A 15,094-nucleotide genomic window follows, 5' to 3' on the forward strand; every position below is an offset into this window, starting at 1 on the left:
CTTGACTCCCAGATGTGAAAAATATTTTGTGTGACATTCAAAACACTTGTAAAATGCAAATACCTTCATTTGCTGAGAAATATTAAATGGTCTATAATCAAGGCCCAGCCTATTTTTTCCAAAGACAAAATTAAACATTTTGCCACCATTAAGACCAAAGCAGTAATTCAAATTAAGATAGCTCTATCACTTGTGAATTACAAATAAATTCTTATTATACAGTGGGAAATTCACTCTACCAAATACAATAGTAAATATTAAAATAAATTCAGTGACCTTTTTAAAAAAGATTACAAAATTGAATTTATTGAGATTCACACAAGATGCACTTATAAAATTAGTACTGAATGCCATTATAACAGAAGAAATGAACATAATCCCGAACTCCCAACAGCATCTGCAAAGGAATGGAAATCTTCTGAAAATGACAGCGCAGTAACAGAATAATTCAAGCGGAACTGAAGATCTATCCAAACCATGTTCCTGCTCTGAAATCAGGGTTGTGTTTGGCAAAGCTTTCCCCCAACTATTCCATTCACCGTGGCATTGTTCCTTTTGTTGGTAAAGGGAGATGGAAAAAATAATAATTCTAAAATGGGGCTCCATTAAAACACACATAAAGCAATTAAAAGCTTTTTCATTTTTAACTTAAAATACTTCCTGGTTTCACAAAGGCATGTCCATACAATTTCCTCAACATTAATCTTCAGATTTCTTTAGTTAATGCAAAACATTAAAATTCACTTACTTTTGTGTATTTCAAATGAACAAGTCAGAACATTAAAGTTTGCTTTATATTTCATCCAAGAAACAGACAAATCACCTAAAAATTGCTTTCTGCCTATGTATGTATGCCTGAAACATTTGCATGAGAGCTAAACTTCAAAATCAAAACATCAAAGGAAATAACAGTTAACAGTACCATCTTCTGGACAGTTCTGAAACCAGAAGTTGTAGAAGTTTTACAGAAATGCAAACACGGTTGTCAAGATAAAATGGGGTGGGAAATAACTTCTATGATATAGGCCACAAACTAGTAATTAAGCGGAAACAGAATCTTGATCTCAAATAAAACCAAAAAGCACCTTTTGGTTGCTGTTCCCAACAGCCATACACAGATGCCTCCCCACACCAACAGCCACCCATACGCCTCAAACACCCCATTTACTTTCACACAAAATCCTCTCCAGACCCAGGCCTGCCCCATCCCCAGCACAGGCCCACCCTGACAGTCACATCCCCACAGACACCCTCCTACAGAACACACACCCTGCCCCAGCACAGGCACACTCGCTGTTGACCCAAACAGAAGGACTAATGCATTTGGTAAGCCCAAGCAAGATGATGCTGCCTAACACACTTGGAGCATTTACTTTACAGTTAAAGTTGACAGTTTTGAATTTTGTACATTGACAGTTTTTCAGCCTGTTCAACATCAAATCCTTTTAGCTGTAATAATTTATGAAGTAATTAGTTTTAAAGCAAAATCAGTTAAGTATAAAGTTAACACTGTTCTGCTTCCTTGGTGTAAAAAGTGCCCTTTTGTAAGGAAATTTATGTTTTACCCACCAATTAAATGACATACAGCTCACATTTTGCTTTAAAGAGTAAACTGAAAAATTATGAAGGATTTTTCCCAGTAATGCATAGCCTTCATTAATTATTTTTTTAATAAATAAACTAGTTTAGCGTTTTTTTTTTTAACCCTACAAAATGCTACTATTCATCATGTCTTATTTAAGGTAGCCTTTTATTCTGATTAATTAAGATACATCTTTAAGGGTTATTCTGGTGGTAAGAACATTTATCTTGACTTATGTTTAATTTTTTTAATGCTTTGGCAGATGAAGTAACGTTTGAAAACTGTTTGTGAAAATAGTATGAGACTGGAAAGATTACGTCGTGGTAAAAGTTTCACAGTTTTCCAGGTATTTCCTTATACTGAAGAGGCCTTGAGGCAAATTCAACATTCTGGAAGCCCAGATTGACAAAGCAAAACAGATTTTGATGTTGCCTTCGTTGGGTCCTGGAAGTGACGCTGCTGCTTGGCCAGGCAGGAGGAAGTTTTATAATCCATCAAGCTTCCCAGACAGTCAAGGCCGGAGGTCGCTCCTGTCCTGTGGTCTGACCCTCAGCCAGGCCATATTACTGGAAGAAAGATACTAAGATTTGCTTGCCAATAATAATTTAAGTTTTTAAATAAATATTTAAGTGCCATGTTTAGCATCTATCTGTCCTGGCAACACAGCACTTGTTGCGCCAGGACCCAGCTTCTTCAGCGCATGAAGCCACAGATTCAGTCAATTCGGTTTCCACAAATTGTGAACCTGTCTATCTCTAACAAATCTTTCTTTGAGGATCTGTGTTTTAATTCAGAATTGTCCTGCGTTATGTCCTTCTCGTCACCATCCGGAGTTGTCAAAAACTGATCAGAAGTGCTTGTCACAAGTAATGGTATGATATTTTCCTTTTGATGAATAGGCTGTTTGGTGATGGAGGCAGACAGGTTTTCTTCTGTGGAAAGGCCTGTGATAAAATAGATCCATTAAATTAGAGAAAGACTTTTCTCCAATTATTAATAAATACAAACTTACCAATATAGTGGTGCTGAAAAAAGTGCCCATTATCCATGCTTTCAGATAAAGCAAATGATAACCAAATAGCATGTTGTATAAGCAGCCATCATTTATAATAAAACTTAGAGGCTAATCATCTGTTTGTTCAATTTTATGGAAGGGTACATTACATTGCTCGTATCACACAAACAATGCCATCACCCAACTGCAGAAAGATCACAACTCCTACATTATGGCTCCTCTCTATATAATCAAGACCTAACATGACTGTTGGCAGTCCTGAAACATTAACACTTGCTCCAATACAGAACATCAGGGAGTGGGCCAAGAAGACTTTACTACCTTCCACCTGTCATCTGTAGTCACTTCAGCTACAGATGGTTTAGCATCATCATCTCTGGGAAGTCCAAACCAGAGGTTAAAAACAAACAAACAAATAAACAAAACCCCCAATGTTTATTTTAGGCCACAGAGATCCTGGAGCCTGGCTTTGGGGACAGCTGGGCTGGGGCCTGGAGAGACTCATCTGAATCATACATTCAATCCATGTAAGAACAGCTTCTTTGAGGCAAAAAAGACACACCATCAGCTGTACACATTTAAAATGTATAATCTGATGAGTTCTGACATGTGCATACACCTGGTCACACTACTGCCATGATGGAGGTAATGACACATCCAGCTCTCTTGTAGTAATCCCTCTCTCCTGCCCTCACCCCCAGAACCGCTGTCTTTTGTCTCTTTTACAACGTGATGAATCTGACACAGCTTTGAGAGACAGCCCCCTCCCTCTCTTTAGCTTGACTTCAACACCCTCCTGCATGTTCTCCAGTCTGTGTTCTCCTGACCTCCAAGACATTCTGAGCAAACACTCAGGCCGTCGTCCTGAATGTACTTCTCATAACATGACCCCTGAGTCAATGGCCCTGCCCTGCAGTACGTGCTTAAAGCTTTTATCCCCATTAGACTGGATCCTCCTTGAAAGCAAGAGTGACGCTTACTAACTTTTTGTTTTTATATTTTTTGTAGAGATGGGACTCACTAGGTTGCCCAGGCTGGTCTCGAACTCCTGGGCTCAAGCGCTGCTTCTGCCTTAGCCTCCCAAAGTGCTGGGATTATTAAAGGCATGTGCCACCATGCCTAGCCTAACTTCTTAACTAATATGCATAACAAGAGAACACGTACAGGCCCCACTATGAATTACCTAGTTGGCTGGAAAAAATGCAATCCTTATTACTAATAGTGTTCTTATAATGAAAAAAATTATTTCCCAGTGATTACACACATTGTTATTTACTTTATTTTCGCTTCCGGTTAAGTACAGATGATGAGCACAGACCCACTTTCAGGTAGGACTCCAGTCCAGCCCAACTCTCCTCTCCTCCCTCTTTCTGAAGCACACTCCACACTTGCCATATTGAGCTGCTAGTTCTCCAGACGCTTTTCCAGGTCTCCATGATCTAACTCATGCTGGCCCTCCTGGAGTGCCCTTTCCACCAGCCTGCCCTGGGCCAGTTTCATCCTTCAAGCTTTTAGTTTAGAAGAACCCCCCTCTCCTGTCCCTCCAAACCCTCTGCTCACCTATTTGGACCCCTGTAGTTACATGAGGCCTTGAAGGACATCCTTTATTTTTCTCTCTTCAGCATCTCCTCTATGACCTTGCACACAGTTGTTCCACACATTTAAAAACACATCATTTAGGCCGGGCATGGTGGCTCACGCCTGTAATCCCAGCACTTTGGGAGGCCGAGGCAGGCGGATCACGAGGTCAGGAGATCGAGACCATCCTGGCTAACATGGTGAAACCCCATCTCTACTAAAAATACAAAAAATTAGCTGGGTGTGGTGGTGGGCGCCTGTAGTCCCAGCTACTCGAGAGGCTGAGGCAGGAGAATGCCGTGAACCTGGGAGGCGAAGCTTGCAGTGAGCCGAGATCACGCCACTGCACTCCAGCCTGGGCGACAGAGCAAAACTCCGTCTCAAAAAAAAAAAAAAAAAAAATACATCATTTAAACTAAAAGTTATATGAACAAATACCTCTGTGAACAGGGAACTGCCACCTAACAACAAAAATTAAGTCAATGTCCCAGTTCTTCCTCCAAATCTTCCAACCCAGAAACCTTGGAATCATCCTGAACTCACCTATTCTTCTCACACTGCATAACTTCCTCACCAGCAAATACTTCACGCAAACCTCCCAGGTCTATCCAGAACCTGGCCAGGTCTCCCTGCTCACACCACCTACCCTGCTCCTGGCCAGATAGCTGCCTCTCTGGTCCCTACCTCTGGGCCCACTCCTCTGGAGTTTATTTTCCACAAAGCTTGAAAATGATCCTTTTAAAATGTCAGCTGCACCATGCCACTGCTCCGCTCAAAGTCCCGCAACAGCCCCCTTCCACCTGGAAGGTTCTCATAACAGCCTGCAGCCCTCCATGGCCCCCAAGACCCCCTCTCCAGTCCTTTTCCCTGGGATGGGCCACTGCAGCCACCTGGCTTTTAATGTCCTTTGATGTGCCAAGCATCTTCCTGCCTTGGTGCCTTTGCTGGGCCTGCCAGATCTCTGCCTGGGAGCTGCTCCTGGAAGGCTGGATGCGCTGTCTCGGGCTCCAGGACTCTGTGCAGGGCCATCTCCTCACACTTGGGGGAGCGCCCAACTCCCTGTTGTACTTCCCTTTCCCCGTCCTGCTTTTGTTTTCTCTGCAGTTCCCCGTCACTTGACATAGTGCATATTTATTTCTCTCTACCCCTCTTCCCGACAATCTAGAACAAGCTCCATGGGAGCAGAGAATTGCCTTTCCACCCCACTGCTGTATCCACTGGAGCTGATGTGTCGCAGGTGCTCAATGTTGAACAGCGAATGAATAAATGGAAAAACTCAGAACACTGGGCCAGGTATATATGGGATGAGATCTAAAACACAACCATTAAAAGACCCAAAAATCTATGCAAAGGGAAACCAATCTTTAAAGCGTTGCTTAACATTGATCAAACTGTGATTTAACTCTTTGAAAATGATCCAGGGAAGTGAAGAAAGGGACCAAACCTACCTTGAGAGGGTTTACATTTGTTCTGTGATTTACTGGACGGCTTGCCTGGAGTGCAGGTTGAGGGAGGATTCGACAGCTTCTCTTCCATTTTGGCTTCCTTCACATACTGGCACGATTTCCCCAACAGCACGATGCTATTAAGTACTTTCAGGGATATCAACCTAAAAACAGAAACAAAACAAACCACATCCGTTGGAATTCATCTAAATCCCTGTGAATGCCATCTACTACCATGGCTAAGGAGAAGGTTGGGGGGCACGGGACGGTGACAGATTAGGGATTTAGAGGAACTTACACAAATCTTGAGTTTTCTGAGGCCTCCTTGCCACAAATAAAAACTTTGGAATTCCTTAGTTCTCTCTTTCTTTTTTTTTTTTTTTTGAGACAGAGTCTCACTCTTGTCACCCAGGTTGGAGTGCAGTGGCACAATCTTGGCTCACTGCAACCTCCGCCTCCTGGGTTCATGCAATTCTTGGCCTCAGCCTCCCAAGTAGCTGGGATTACAGGCATCCGCCACCACGCCCGGTTATTTTCGTATTTTTAGTAGAGACAGGGTTTCACCATGTTGGCCAGGATGGTCTCAAACTCCTGACCTTGTGATCCACCTGCCTCGGCCTCCCAAAGTGCTGGGATTACAGGTGTGAGCCACCATGCCTGGCCTCCTTAGTTCTCTTATAAGAAATTATACCATTTAGAAATTTTTCCTGGTATTAAATATTGTAACATTTATTCTTTTATTATACAACAAATACATTTAGCACATGCAGATGAACAAAAAAGAACATAATAAAATTACACGATTCCACACCCTTATGATAATCACTGTGACATTTAGTATGTTATCTTTCAGTCGCTTTCTCTGAGTACGCCTCTATTTGTACTTTCTTGCTGTATAGAAATGGTCTATTTTACAAGGCAGTAGGCGAGTGGAGTCAGGAGGCAGAGCATGGACTCTGGGGTGAAGTGTGTCTGTGTGGAGTCCTGAGTCCACTGCTTAGAACCTGTGTGCACCTAGGCAAGCTACTCAAACAGCTAATCTGGAAAGGAGAACAGTCAGGTAAGGTGCTTAGAGTAGTGCTTGGCACACAGAAATGGCAAGCAATTTTGTTATTATTGTTGTTATTTATATAACAATGTATCATGAATTTGTTCCATATCAGTTAATGTTCCTCAGTGACATTACTTTAAATGGCCTTATAACATCACTATATGGGTTATCAAATAACAAAGCCCCAAACAACTCCTATTTCTGGATATTTAGATTATTTTCAATATTTTGCTTCTACTAAAAAGTTTCTGATTAAGAAAACACGTTAAATCTGTATTTCCTTAGGATACCTAGATACCTATGACTACAGAAATAAAATTTCTGGGTCAAAGAATATGAATATTTTAAGGCATTCAATACAAATCTGGAAAAAAGTATGGGAAGAAAAAAGTCTCACATTAACCTCAATGCCAGTTTTATAACCAGTGAAGAAGTTGGTTTTCTTTTTTTTTTTTTTTAAGAGGCAGTCTTGCATTGCCACCCAGGCTGTGGTGCAGTGGCATGATCATCGCTCACTGCAGCCTTGAACTCCTGGGCTTAAGCAATCTCCCACCTCAGCCTCCTGCACAGCTGGGACCACAGGCGTATGCCACCACGCCCAGCTAATTTTCTTTTTTGTAGAGATGGGGTCTTGCTATGTTGCCCAGGCTGGTCAAACTCTTGGGCTCAAGCAATCCTCCCACCCAGCCTGCCAAAGTCCTGGGGCCACAGGCATGAGCCACCATGCCATCTTCTGCTCAGCTCCTTTCATGGTCTCCCGTCCCTGGGCCTTCCTCCCCCATGGCTGCTCATGGACTACTGCAGCTGCCTGGCGCCTACTGTTCCTCCATCAGGCCTGTGTCCCCGTGCCCTTCTGCTGAGCCTATGCTCTTCCCAGGTGGCTGCACAGCTCCCTTCCTTACTGAAACACCAGCTCACCAGAGAGGCCTGCCCTGGCCACCCTCTAAGGCAGCTGCATCTGCCTCTCCCATTCATCTCCTCATACTACTGTGCTTTTCTTCCTAATGATTCCTACCAACTGTCAGTAGAGTGACTTGTTTTTCTAGTTGTTGTCTATTTGTTGTTGGGAATTTCTGTGACATCAAGGCAGGGCACTTGTCTGGCTTCTTTTTGGCCAAGCCCTAGACCAGCCCAGGCCCAGGCCCAGGCCCTGCTGCTAAGCAGCTATTCCCTGAGGGGCACTGGGCAGAGAGCAGAAACGGCAGAGGCTGGCAAGTCCTCCCACCTTAGCTGGCAAGAGTGAGTCTGGAGGGAAAGAGGAGAAACCGGGTGTGGTGGGGGAAAGTTCGGCATTGTATGTCAAAAAGCCCAACTGAATTCTGATTTTATTTTTTTAACTGAAGACACATTCCTGGGTTTGGTGAAGTTAATTGATAAAGAAGGCATGGACAAGGTAGTTTTGAGAAAGCTTCTGAAGGAGAAGAGGATAATTTAGGAATCACCCTGAGAAGAGGATTAGAGTAGGTGAATAAAGTAGAAAGGTGAGTAAGCAGATCTGTCTGGCTGCACTATCCAGGTGGAGAAGTGAGGCGACACAGGAGGCTGGGGGCACAGGTGCCCTGAATTCTAAGTAACTCAAGATTAAAGCACATACCCCTGGGTGAACTATGCACAGGCAAGTGTAACTAAACAAAGGTTTTCAGATGTAGCATATACATGCTTCATTTCCTGATTATTATGTAAAAAACACTAGAATAATTAGATTGTCTAACAATTATTCCCATTGAGATTACAGCAACACCACTTCGTAAACACAGCACAATGTTAAAAACGTTGAGGGGCGGTGTGAGAGTCTACATTAGAAAAGGAAGGTCTTAATGTTTTTTAATGTCAAAAAATGAAAAGAGTTACATTAATGTAGTAAACCATTTACATACTCATTCAAACAAACAACAGGCAATGCTGTACAGTGTGATCAGAACCTCATCCTCCTCTGTGAAACACTGAAATTAGCCACATGACCTACACACAGCTCTGCAGGACAAGGGCCTGAGCCAGCTACTGCAGGAGCTGGGAAGCAGGCTCACGACTCAGGATACTTGGTGGAGAGGTGGAAAGTGCAGACAGTAAGTGACTATTCTCATGCTACTTCAACAGAAGCTTCCTGAGCACGTGCTAGGTAGTGTGCTAAGCCCTGGGCAGGAAACAATGTGAAAAACACACTAAAAATACCATGAAACTGGAACTCTAAGCAAATCCACCGCTCAAGTTGTGACTGCTATGCTTACCCTCCAACCTTTTTCCTCTGGAGGGATTCAAGTTCGAACCCTCTCAGACCACCCCTCCCTGAGTGAAGCTCCTGATGTACACCACCTAGGCGAGGGTGGAACAGGTTTCCCGTTTCATTTTTCAGTAAGTTAATTGACTGCCAGGTCTGGGTACTTTATCATCGTGCAGTTCTTGAGAAAAGTAACAATGGCAAAATCATCATTTTATATTGTTATTTTCTTCATACCATTTATTTCTATCTTAATTAGTTGTTAATTTACTGTATGTCTCCCCCAACCAAAATGTAAGATCATGAGACCAACAAACCTGCAGATGGATTCCACTGGTCACAGACAGAAAACCTAAGCTTGTGCATTACATTTGGGTTTACGTGATGCCTGCCTACAGTGTGCTGAACAACTCAATGTGGCAAACATATTGGAGGGTCAAAGATGTTTTTAAATATGAAAACATGTCTGCAATGGCAGGCTTTTATTCATCAAAAAAATGTGAGTGAAACCTAAATCTTAAGCAAAAAGGGCTTTAAGATTTTGCTAAAAATTAAAATAAAATCTAAAGTACTATTAATACTACTACCAAATAGCAGTGTAGTTAATCTAACTGAGTCACAAATAAATACACTTGGAGGTATAGCTGTTGAATGGAAACCCCTGGCATAGATTGGGAGTAGTATGATTGGGATGCTATTAACTTCCATTACATCTTGCATTTATGCTTTACTGTATAGCCAAAAACATATTCAAGAATAATCTTACCCAAAATAGAAGAGTATGACACAGGCATAAGACAGGATTCCTTGCACTTTAATTGAGCTTGTTACAACTCTGATGAGCTAGCCAGAAACAAACCAAAACAACAAAAACACACAAACAGAACACACAACCACAGAGTTATTAGTTAATACTTAAAAAGAGTTCTCCATGCTGACTTTAACATTTTAGGCATATATCTATGGCCTTTGTCTAAAAATCCAAGAAGGCAGATTTGTCGATTTGTATCAAAATCTGCCTGCTTGTGAAACTTTCTGTGGTACATTTGGATTGGTTCAAGCAATCTGGGATGCCTGTGGCTAGTGCAACAGTTTGACTCCTGTGGACTCTCTAAGTTCGGCCCTATACCTAGGTCATGAATGACACATGTACTTATACCTCACAGGGATGCAAAGCAGCTGATTTTTATAAAATATTATTCTGCAAAGTACAAATGATTTCATCTTGCTACACGTGTCCACACCAAAGCTAGAACCATTTGGTGGGCGTTTCCTTATTCCTGCTTTTTTTGCCCTCCGTCCTTTCTTCTTTGACTCTTTTAAGAACCCCCAGTAACTCACAGGGAACACAGGAAAAATGGAACCTTAAAAGTTTTGTATTTAGAAAAACTAAACACTATTAAAAAATTAATTAAACATTGAAACAGTTCTCTCTTTTGGATACAGTTAAATATCCATTTTCTTACTTCTTTCACAGAAATAAAGGAATAAAAGCATTATCCTTGGAAGTCTGCTGAATAAATCTGGTGGAATCAGTTAAAGGAAAATGTCCACACATTACAAGTGCTGCTATGCCCATATACTAAAAGAGAAATAGAGAATTAGGGAGAAGTCGTCTTATCTAGTAATGTCAAGTTATCCAAAGTCTATTAGGGTATCTTAAATAAACATCATAATGGTACACATTTAAAAAGACATTTAAAAATGCTTTTAATAAAAGAACAATTGGGAAGAGCTGGGGCAATGGCTTGTCATATGTTCAATAAACTCTCACTATGAGAAAAGTGACAATGGAAGCCCTCAATCGTGTCACAGTCTCTACAGGGTAATGTCTACTGTATAGGCAATTGTGACTGAAGTTAACATGACTCCAGGATTTTATTAATTAATATGAAAGGCAAACCAATGATCACATTTAAGGCTTAAATAACTATACTTTCATCTAGCATATTATCAGTTAACTTTTACTCAGTCTAATTTCCATGAGACTTTAATACACATTTTTTCTTCCTTTTTTCGGATATAAAATCATTTTACGACCCAATGTAACGCTTAGAAGAAAAAGTTGCCATCCTTGTGCCTTAATTAAAGAATTAACTTGTCACAGAGGCCTCGATGTTTTTCTCAAGGCTCCTGGATGCCCGCCAAAGCTGTGGCACACGACGAAGCTCTGTGAGCAAAGTGCTATGGAAGGAAGCCCACTAGATCTCTGCCTAACTATATAACCCCCTTTCAGCACACTGCAGGTGTTCCAAAAGTGTTTTGTCAATTATTAATTATTCATAAATATTTTGGTATAACAGCCATAAAAACTCATTTAAAGAATAAAACAAGGATTGAAGAAAAATTTTTAAATACTAAATCAAAAAAAGTTCATACTATGAATTTTCTGACAAGTTACAGACAAATAAGTCAATTATTATTTGGCAAAGCAGGATCATATTTAAATCCAACCATCTGACCAATCCTTACAAAAAAAAAAAATTCAGGCCTTGTAGGTTTATCCTTATATTTGTATGTTTCATATTTCTAGTTGTAGTAAACAAATGCGGAAATATTTAATATTCTATTTTATCAATCTCTTAAGCCTTTAACAAACAATTTTATTATTTAGAAGCCTCCATTTTTCCGAAATTCTAGGAGTTCCTTTTCCGAAGCAAAAGAAAGCTACATTATGATGTAATAAGCAAGCTATTAATATAATTAAAAATGTTTAGGGATGTGGTTGTCTGTAAAGGCACACTAAAATTTAAATAGTATGAAGCCTCTTAATCATCTGTCATCTAAAAAAAAGTCAAGGAAGCTGGTCTAAAACATAGCTGGTATGACCTTCACCTTCTTTACACATTTCTTAGTTGATTTGCGTGAGACTGCAGCTATAGAAGTCTAGATATCCTTTGGCAAAAAAGACAGTTGCATTTGTTTGTTTTGTTTTTGTTGTTTTTTTTTGAGATGGAGTGTTGCTCTTGTTGCCTAGGCTGGAGGGCAGTGACGCGATCTCGGCTTACTGCAACCTTCCCTCCCAGGTTCAAGTGATTCTCCTGCCTCAGTCTCTTAAAAGTAGCTGAAATTACAGGCGCCTGCCACCACGCCTGACTAATTTTTGTATTTTTAGTAGAGATGGGGTTTCACCAAGTTAGCCAGGCTGGTTTCAAACTCCCGACCTCAGGTGATCCACCTGCCTCAGCTTCCCAAAGTGCTGGGATTACAGGTGTGAGCCACTGTGCCCAGCTGGTTGCACCTGTTTTGATGTTAGAATCGGTAGTCAAGAAAGAACATAATCAAATACAAGTGCAGCCAGCAAATTTTTTTTTTCTTGCCTCAGCCTCCTGAGTAGCTAGGACTACAGGTGCATGCCACTAAGCCAGGCTAAACAAATCGTCTTAATTAACATTATTATAGCCTAACCTGGCTAGAAACTATTTGCAAGCCTGTTGTGGGCAATTCATTAAAATATTCAAAGTTGATGACTTGTTGAGGGTTGATTTAGTAAGTTTCAGTAGTACTTTTGAAAAAAAATACATATTTCTTTTTATTCTTTCTTTTTTGAGATGGAGTCTTGCTCTTTTGCCCAGGCTGGAGTGCAGTGTGGCACGATCTCGGCTCACTGCAAGCTCCACCTCCCAGGTTCACGCCATTCTCCTGCCTCAGCCTCCCGAGTAAAAAAAATACATACTTCTTGGGTATAAAAGCAGGAATTTTCATTGCAAAAAGTTTGGACAATTTTTAAAAAGTATTAATTACCACTGATAGAGAATATGTCTTCATTTGGGCATACCATAATTTTTTAACCTATTTCTTTTGTTTCTAACTTTTTATTATTACAAATGTCACTGAAATGCAAACCCATGCCCATAAATCATTGTGTGTCTTTTATAACTATTTCCTTAGGATAATTCCTAGAAATGAAATGACTGAATTAAAGCATGATACTGTCACAATGCCTTGTAGAAACACTGGATTAATTTATACTTCCACCAATATGTGTTGCAGTGGCCACGTTAATGCCCATGCTCAGATATTTCCATTAAAAAATTTTTACTAAATGAATAAGCAAAAAAGAGTATTCTCATTGTCAGGAAAGCCATTTACATAAAACAGCTAAGCGTCACTTATCTATTGGATGGCTCAACCAATAGATATTTGGATATAAAAGCTACTGCTATAATTTAAAACAAAATTTTCTTCCAAGTTATTTACCCTTAATTTTTATATCAAGTCCTTTTGAAACAATCATATTAATAACCCATTTATTAATATTCTATAATGATGGCTACTTCGTTACAAAAAACATTAAAAAGTATGCACTTACTAAAACAGCTAGTGGGAGAGGAATAAAGCCCATCCTCCGTGCTACAGAGTCACTGTAATCAGTGTATGCCTGAACAGAGAAAGAAGCAAAAGATTCAGATTTATGGGATTTAAACAGCATTTTAAAAGTACTATTCACTTATTACCAGCAAATGTTCTAAACAGGTGAGGCTATGGAGCAAGAATAGAACCTGGCACTTATAAAATGATGTGGAAATCCAAATGTTCACAAGTCTTAAATACTAAGTTGAATAACTTAAAATGCTGCAAAGAGCATACACTACTTAATGTTAAGTATTACTATTATTCTTAATTTGTAAATGTTTATTTAGTGTTGAGAATAGAGATCAGTAGGCAGTTTATGTAGCTTTCCTTTAGTTAATATTTCATGCTAAATTAAGCATTATTCAGTTAATTTCAGACTATGCCTTTGTTAATTTCAGACTACGCCCTTGATAAATGCTCACATTTTTCTGTCGGCTGCTAACAAGGTCAAAAGCAAGACTGGCTCTATATTCACTGTAGACCTAAAGACAAACAAGAATGAAATATCAAGTAATACAGTAAAAACATATCATGTGGAAAGACTGCGACTTTATTAATAAAAACATTTAATAATTAACCAGGAACAAGTGCTAATAACTAAGCTGACATCTGGGCATAATTTCCTTATTTGTTTTCCTACAGTAAAGGTAAAATGTAACCTCAATTCCACCGAACTGTTAACATTCATAGATCTTCTAAAGGTTTTTCTTTAAAGGGGAATAAATATCCAATGACTATGATCCTGAGAGTTTAGAATTTGGGGAAGAGTGACTATTTTAAGTAGTGTAATGTATATAAAATAATTTTGAAATTTTAAATTAAATGAATACTTTAAAAAAATTACTGTTTGTCTAACCATAATAATGCCTTCTGAGAAAAATGAATGCTGAAAAAGACATAAAACTAAGTTAGGGAACATAGTAAATATGAAGGCACTTGTGAATGATCATTACCACTAAAAATTGCACAAGTGTCTCAATCAAGCCTATTAATTTTGACTTCAGATGCTAAATAAATGATCCTATGAAAAGGGAATCATTCTGCATTAAGAAAGCTGAGAAAGTAAATGGTGAAATTACTTTATCAGTGCTTTACAAAAAAGTACAAAACTGTATTTACTTTAAGTATATTAAAACATTCAGAAACTCATAATTGAATCACAGCTATTGCAACTGCATTTTATTTTAAATAATTGCCTTTTGAAACAAAACAAATATTACTGTGAGACTGTTATTAAAAGTACCACCCAGTAAAATCTAGAAAACTGTGGAACTATTATTTATTTTGGGACTGAAACAGGAATGAGAACTACATTAGGAAACTTTCTTATGTTTTATATGCAATAAATCTATAGCCACATATCTATTTCTAGAAATTATCCAGAACATCTGGTTAGAACATAAAACAAATTTCTCAAAGTTTAAACACTTTCCCCAGAAAAATGTAGGCTCTCGTCTTCTAAAACTTAGCAGGAACCTATTCATAATCGTGGAAAAAAATCAACTTTTAAATATAAAATATTTTAAAAACCTAACCAGAGAGAAAAGTTTTGATGGCCTAAGTTTTAAAATAGAAATGTGATTTTAAAGTCTTTAAACAGATTATGACAGTGTTAACTGATCAGAATGATTTTGAGTTAGTGACACTGTGACTTCGACTACTGGCTGGTCTATACTTCTACCCCAAGATATGGAATTATCATTGCCTAATATTAAAACAGAATACTTTTAATAGTGTAATAATTTTTAGAAACTTAAAATTACAATTCTGACCTTAAAGTATTAACAAACTCCTATTATTCTACAACTTTTAAAAATTAAGCAACAGAAGTAAACTTTAAACATTGAAG

The 15,094-nt window shown here is 39.2% G+C and overlaps 1 protein-coding gene across 2 annotated transcripts in view; it reads right to left on the reverse strand.

Annotated features, from left to right (window-relative positions):
- Window positions 1–277: 277 nt before the first annotated feature.
- The window catches only part of TAPT1 (transmembrane anterior posterior transformation 1), a 65,935-nt gene continuing 51,118 nt past the window's right edge, over window positions 278–15,094 (reverse strand). Inside the window, exons 10-14 of one of the 2 annotated variants that reach the window (XM_019025738.4) lie at window positions 13,668–13,727; window positions 13,202–13,270; window positions 9,656–9,732; window positions 5,624–5,784; window positions 278–2,526 (exon numbers count right to left, since the gene is read on the reverse strand). In XM_019025738.4, the coding sequence (XP_018881283.2) occupies window positions 2,297–2,526; window positions 5,624–5,784; window positions 9,656–9,732; window positions 13,202–13,270; window positions 13,668–13,727 (597 nt within the window). In that variant the 3' untranslated portion in view covers window positions 278–2,296. Of the gene's footprint in view, window positions 2,527–5,623; window positions 5,785–9,655; window positions 9,733–13,201; window positions 13,271–13,667; window positions 13,728–15,094 lie in introns of those variants that run through there. The other variant, XM_055385445.2, reaches the window with a different exon arrangement.

Source organism: Gorilla gorilla, chromosome 3 (assembly GCF_029281585.2).
Source record: "Gorilla gorilla gorilla isolate KB3781 chromosome 3, NHGRI_mGorGor1-v2.1_pri, whole genome shotgun sequence".
Taxonomy (NCBI): Eukaryota; Metazoa; Chordata; class Mammalia; order Primates; family Hominidae; genus Gorilla; species Gorilla gorilla.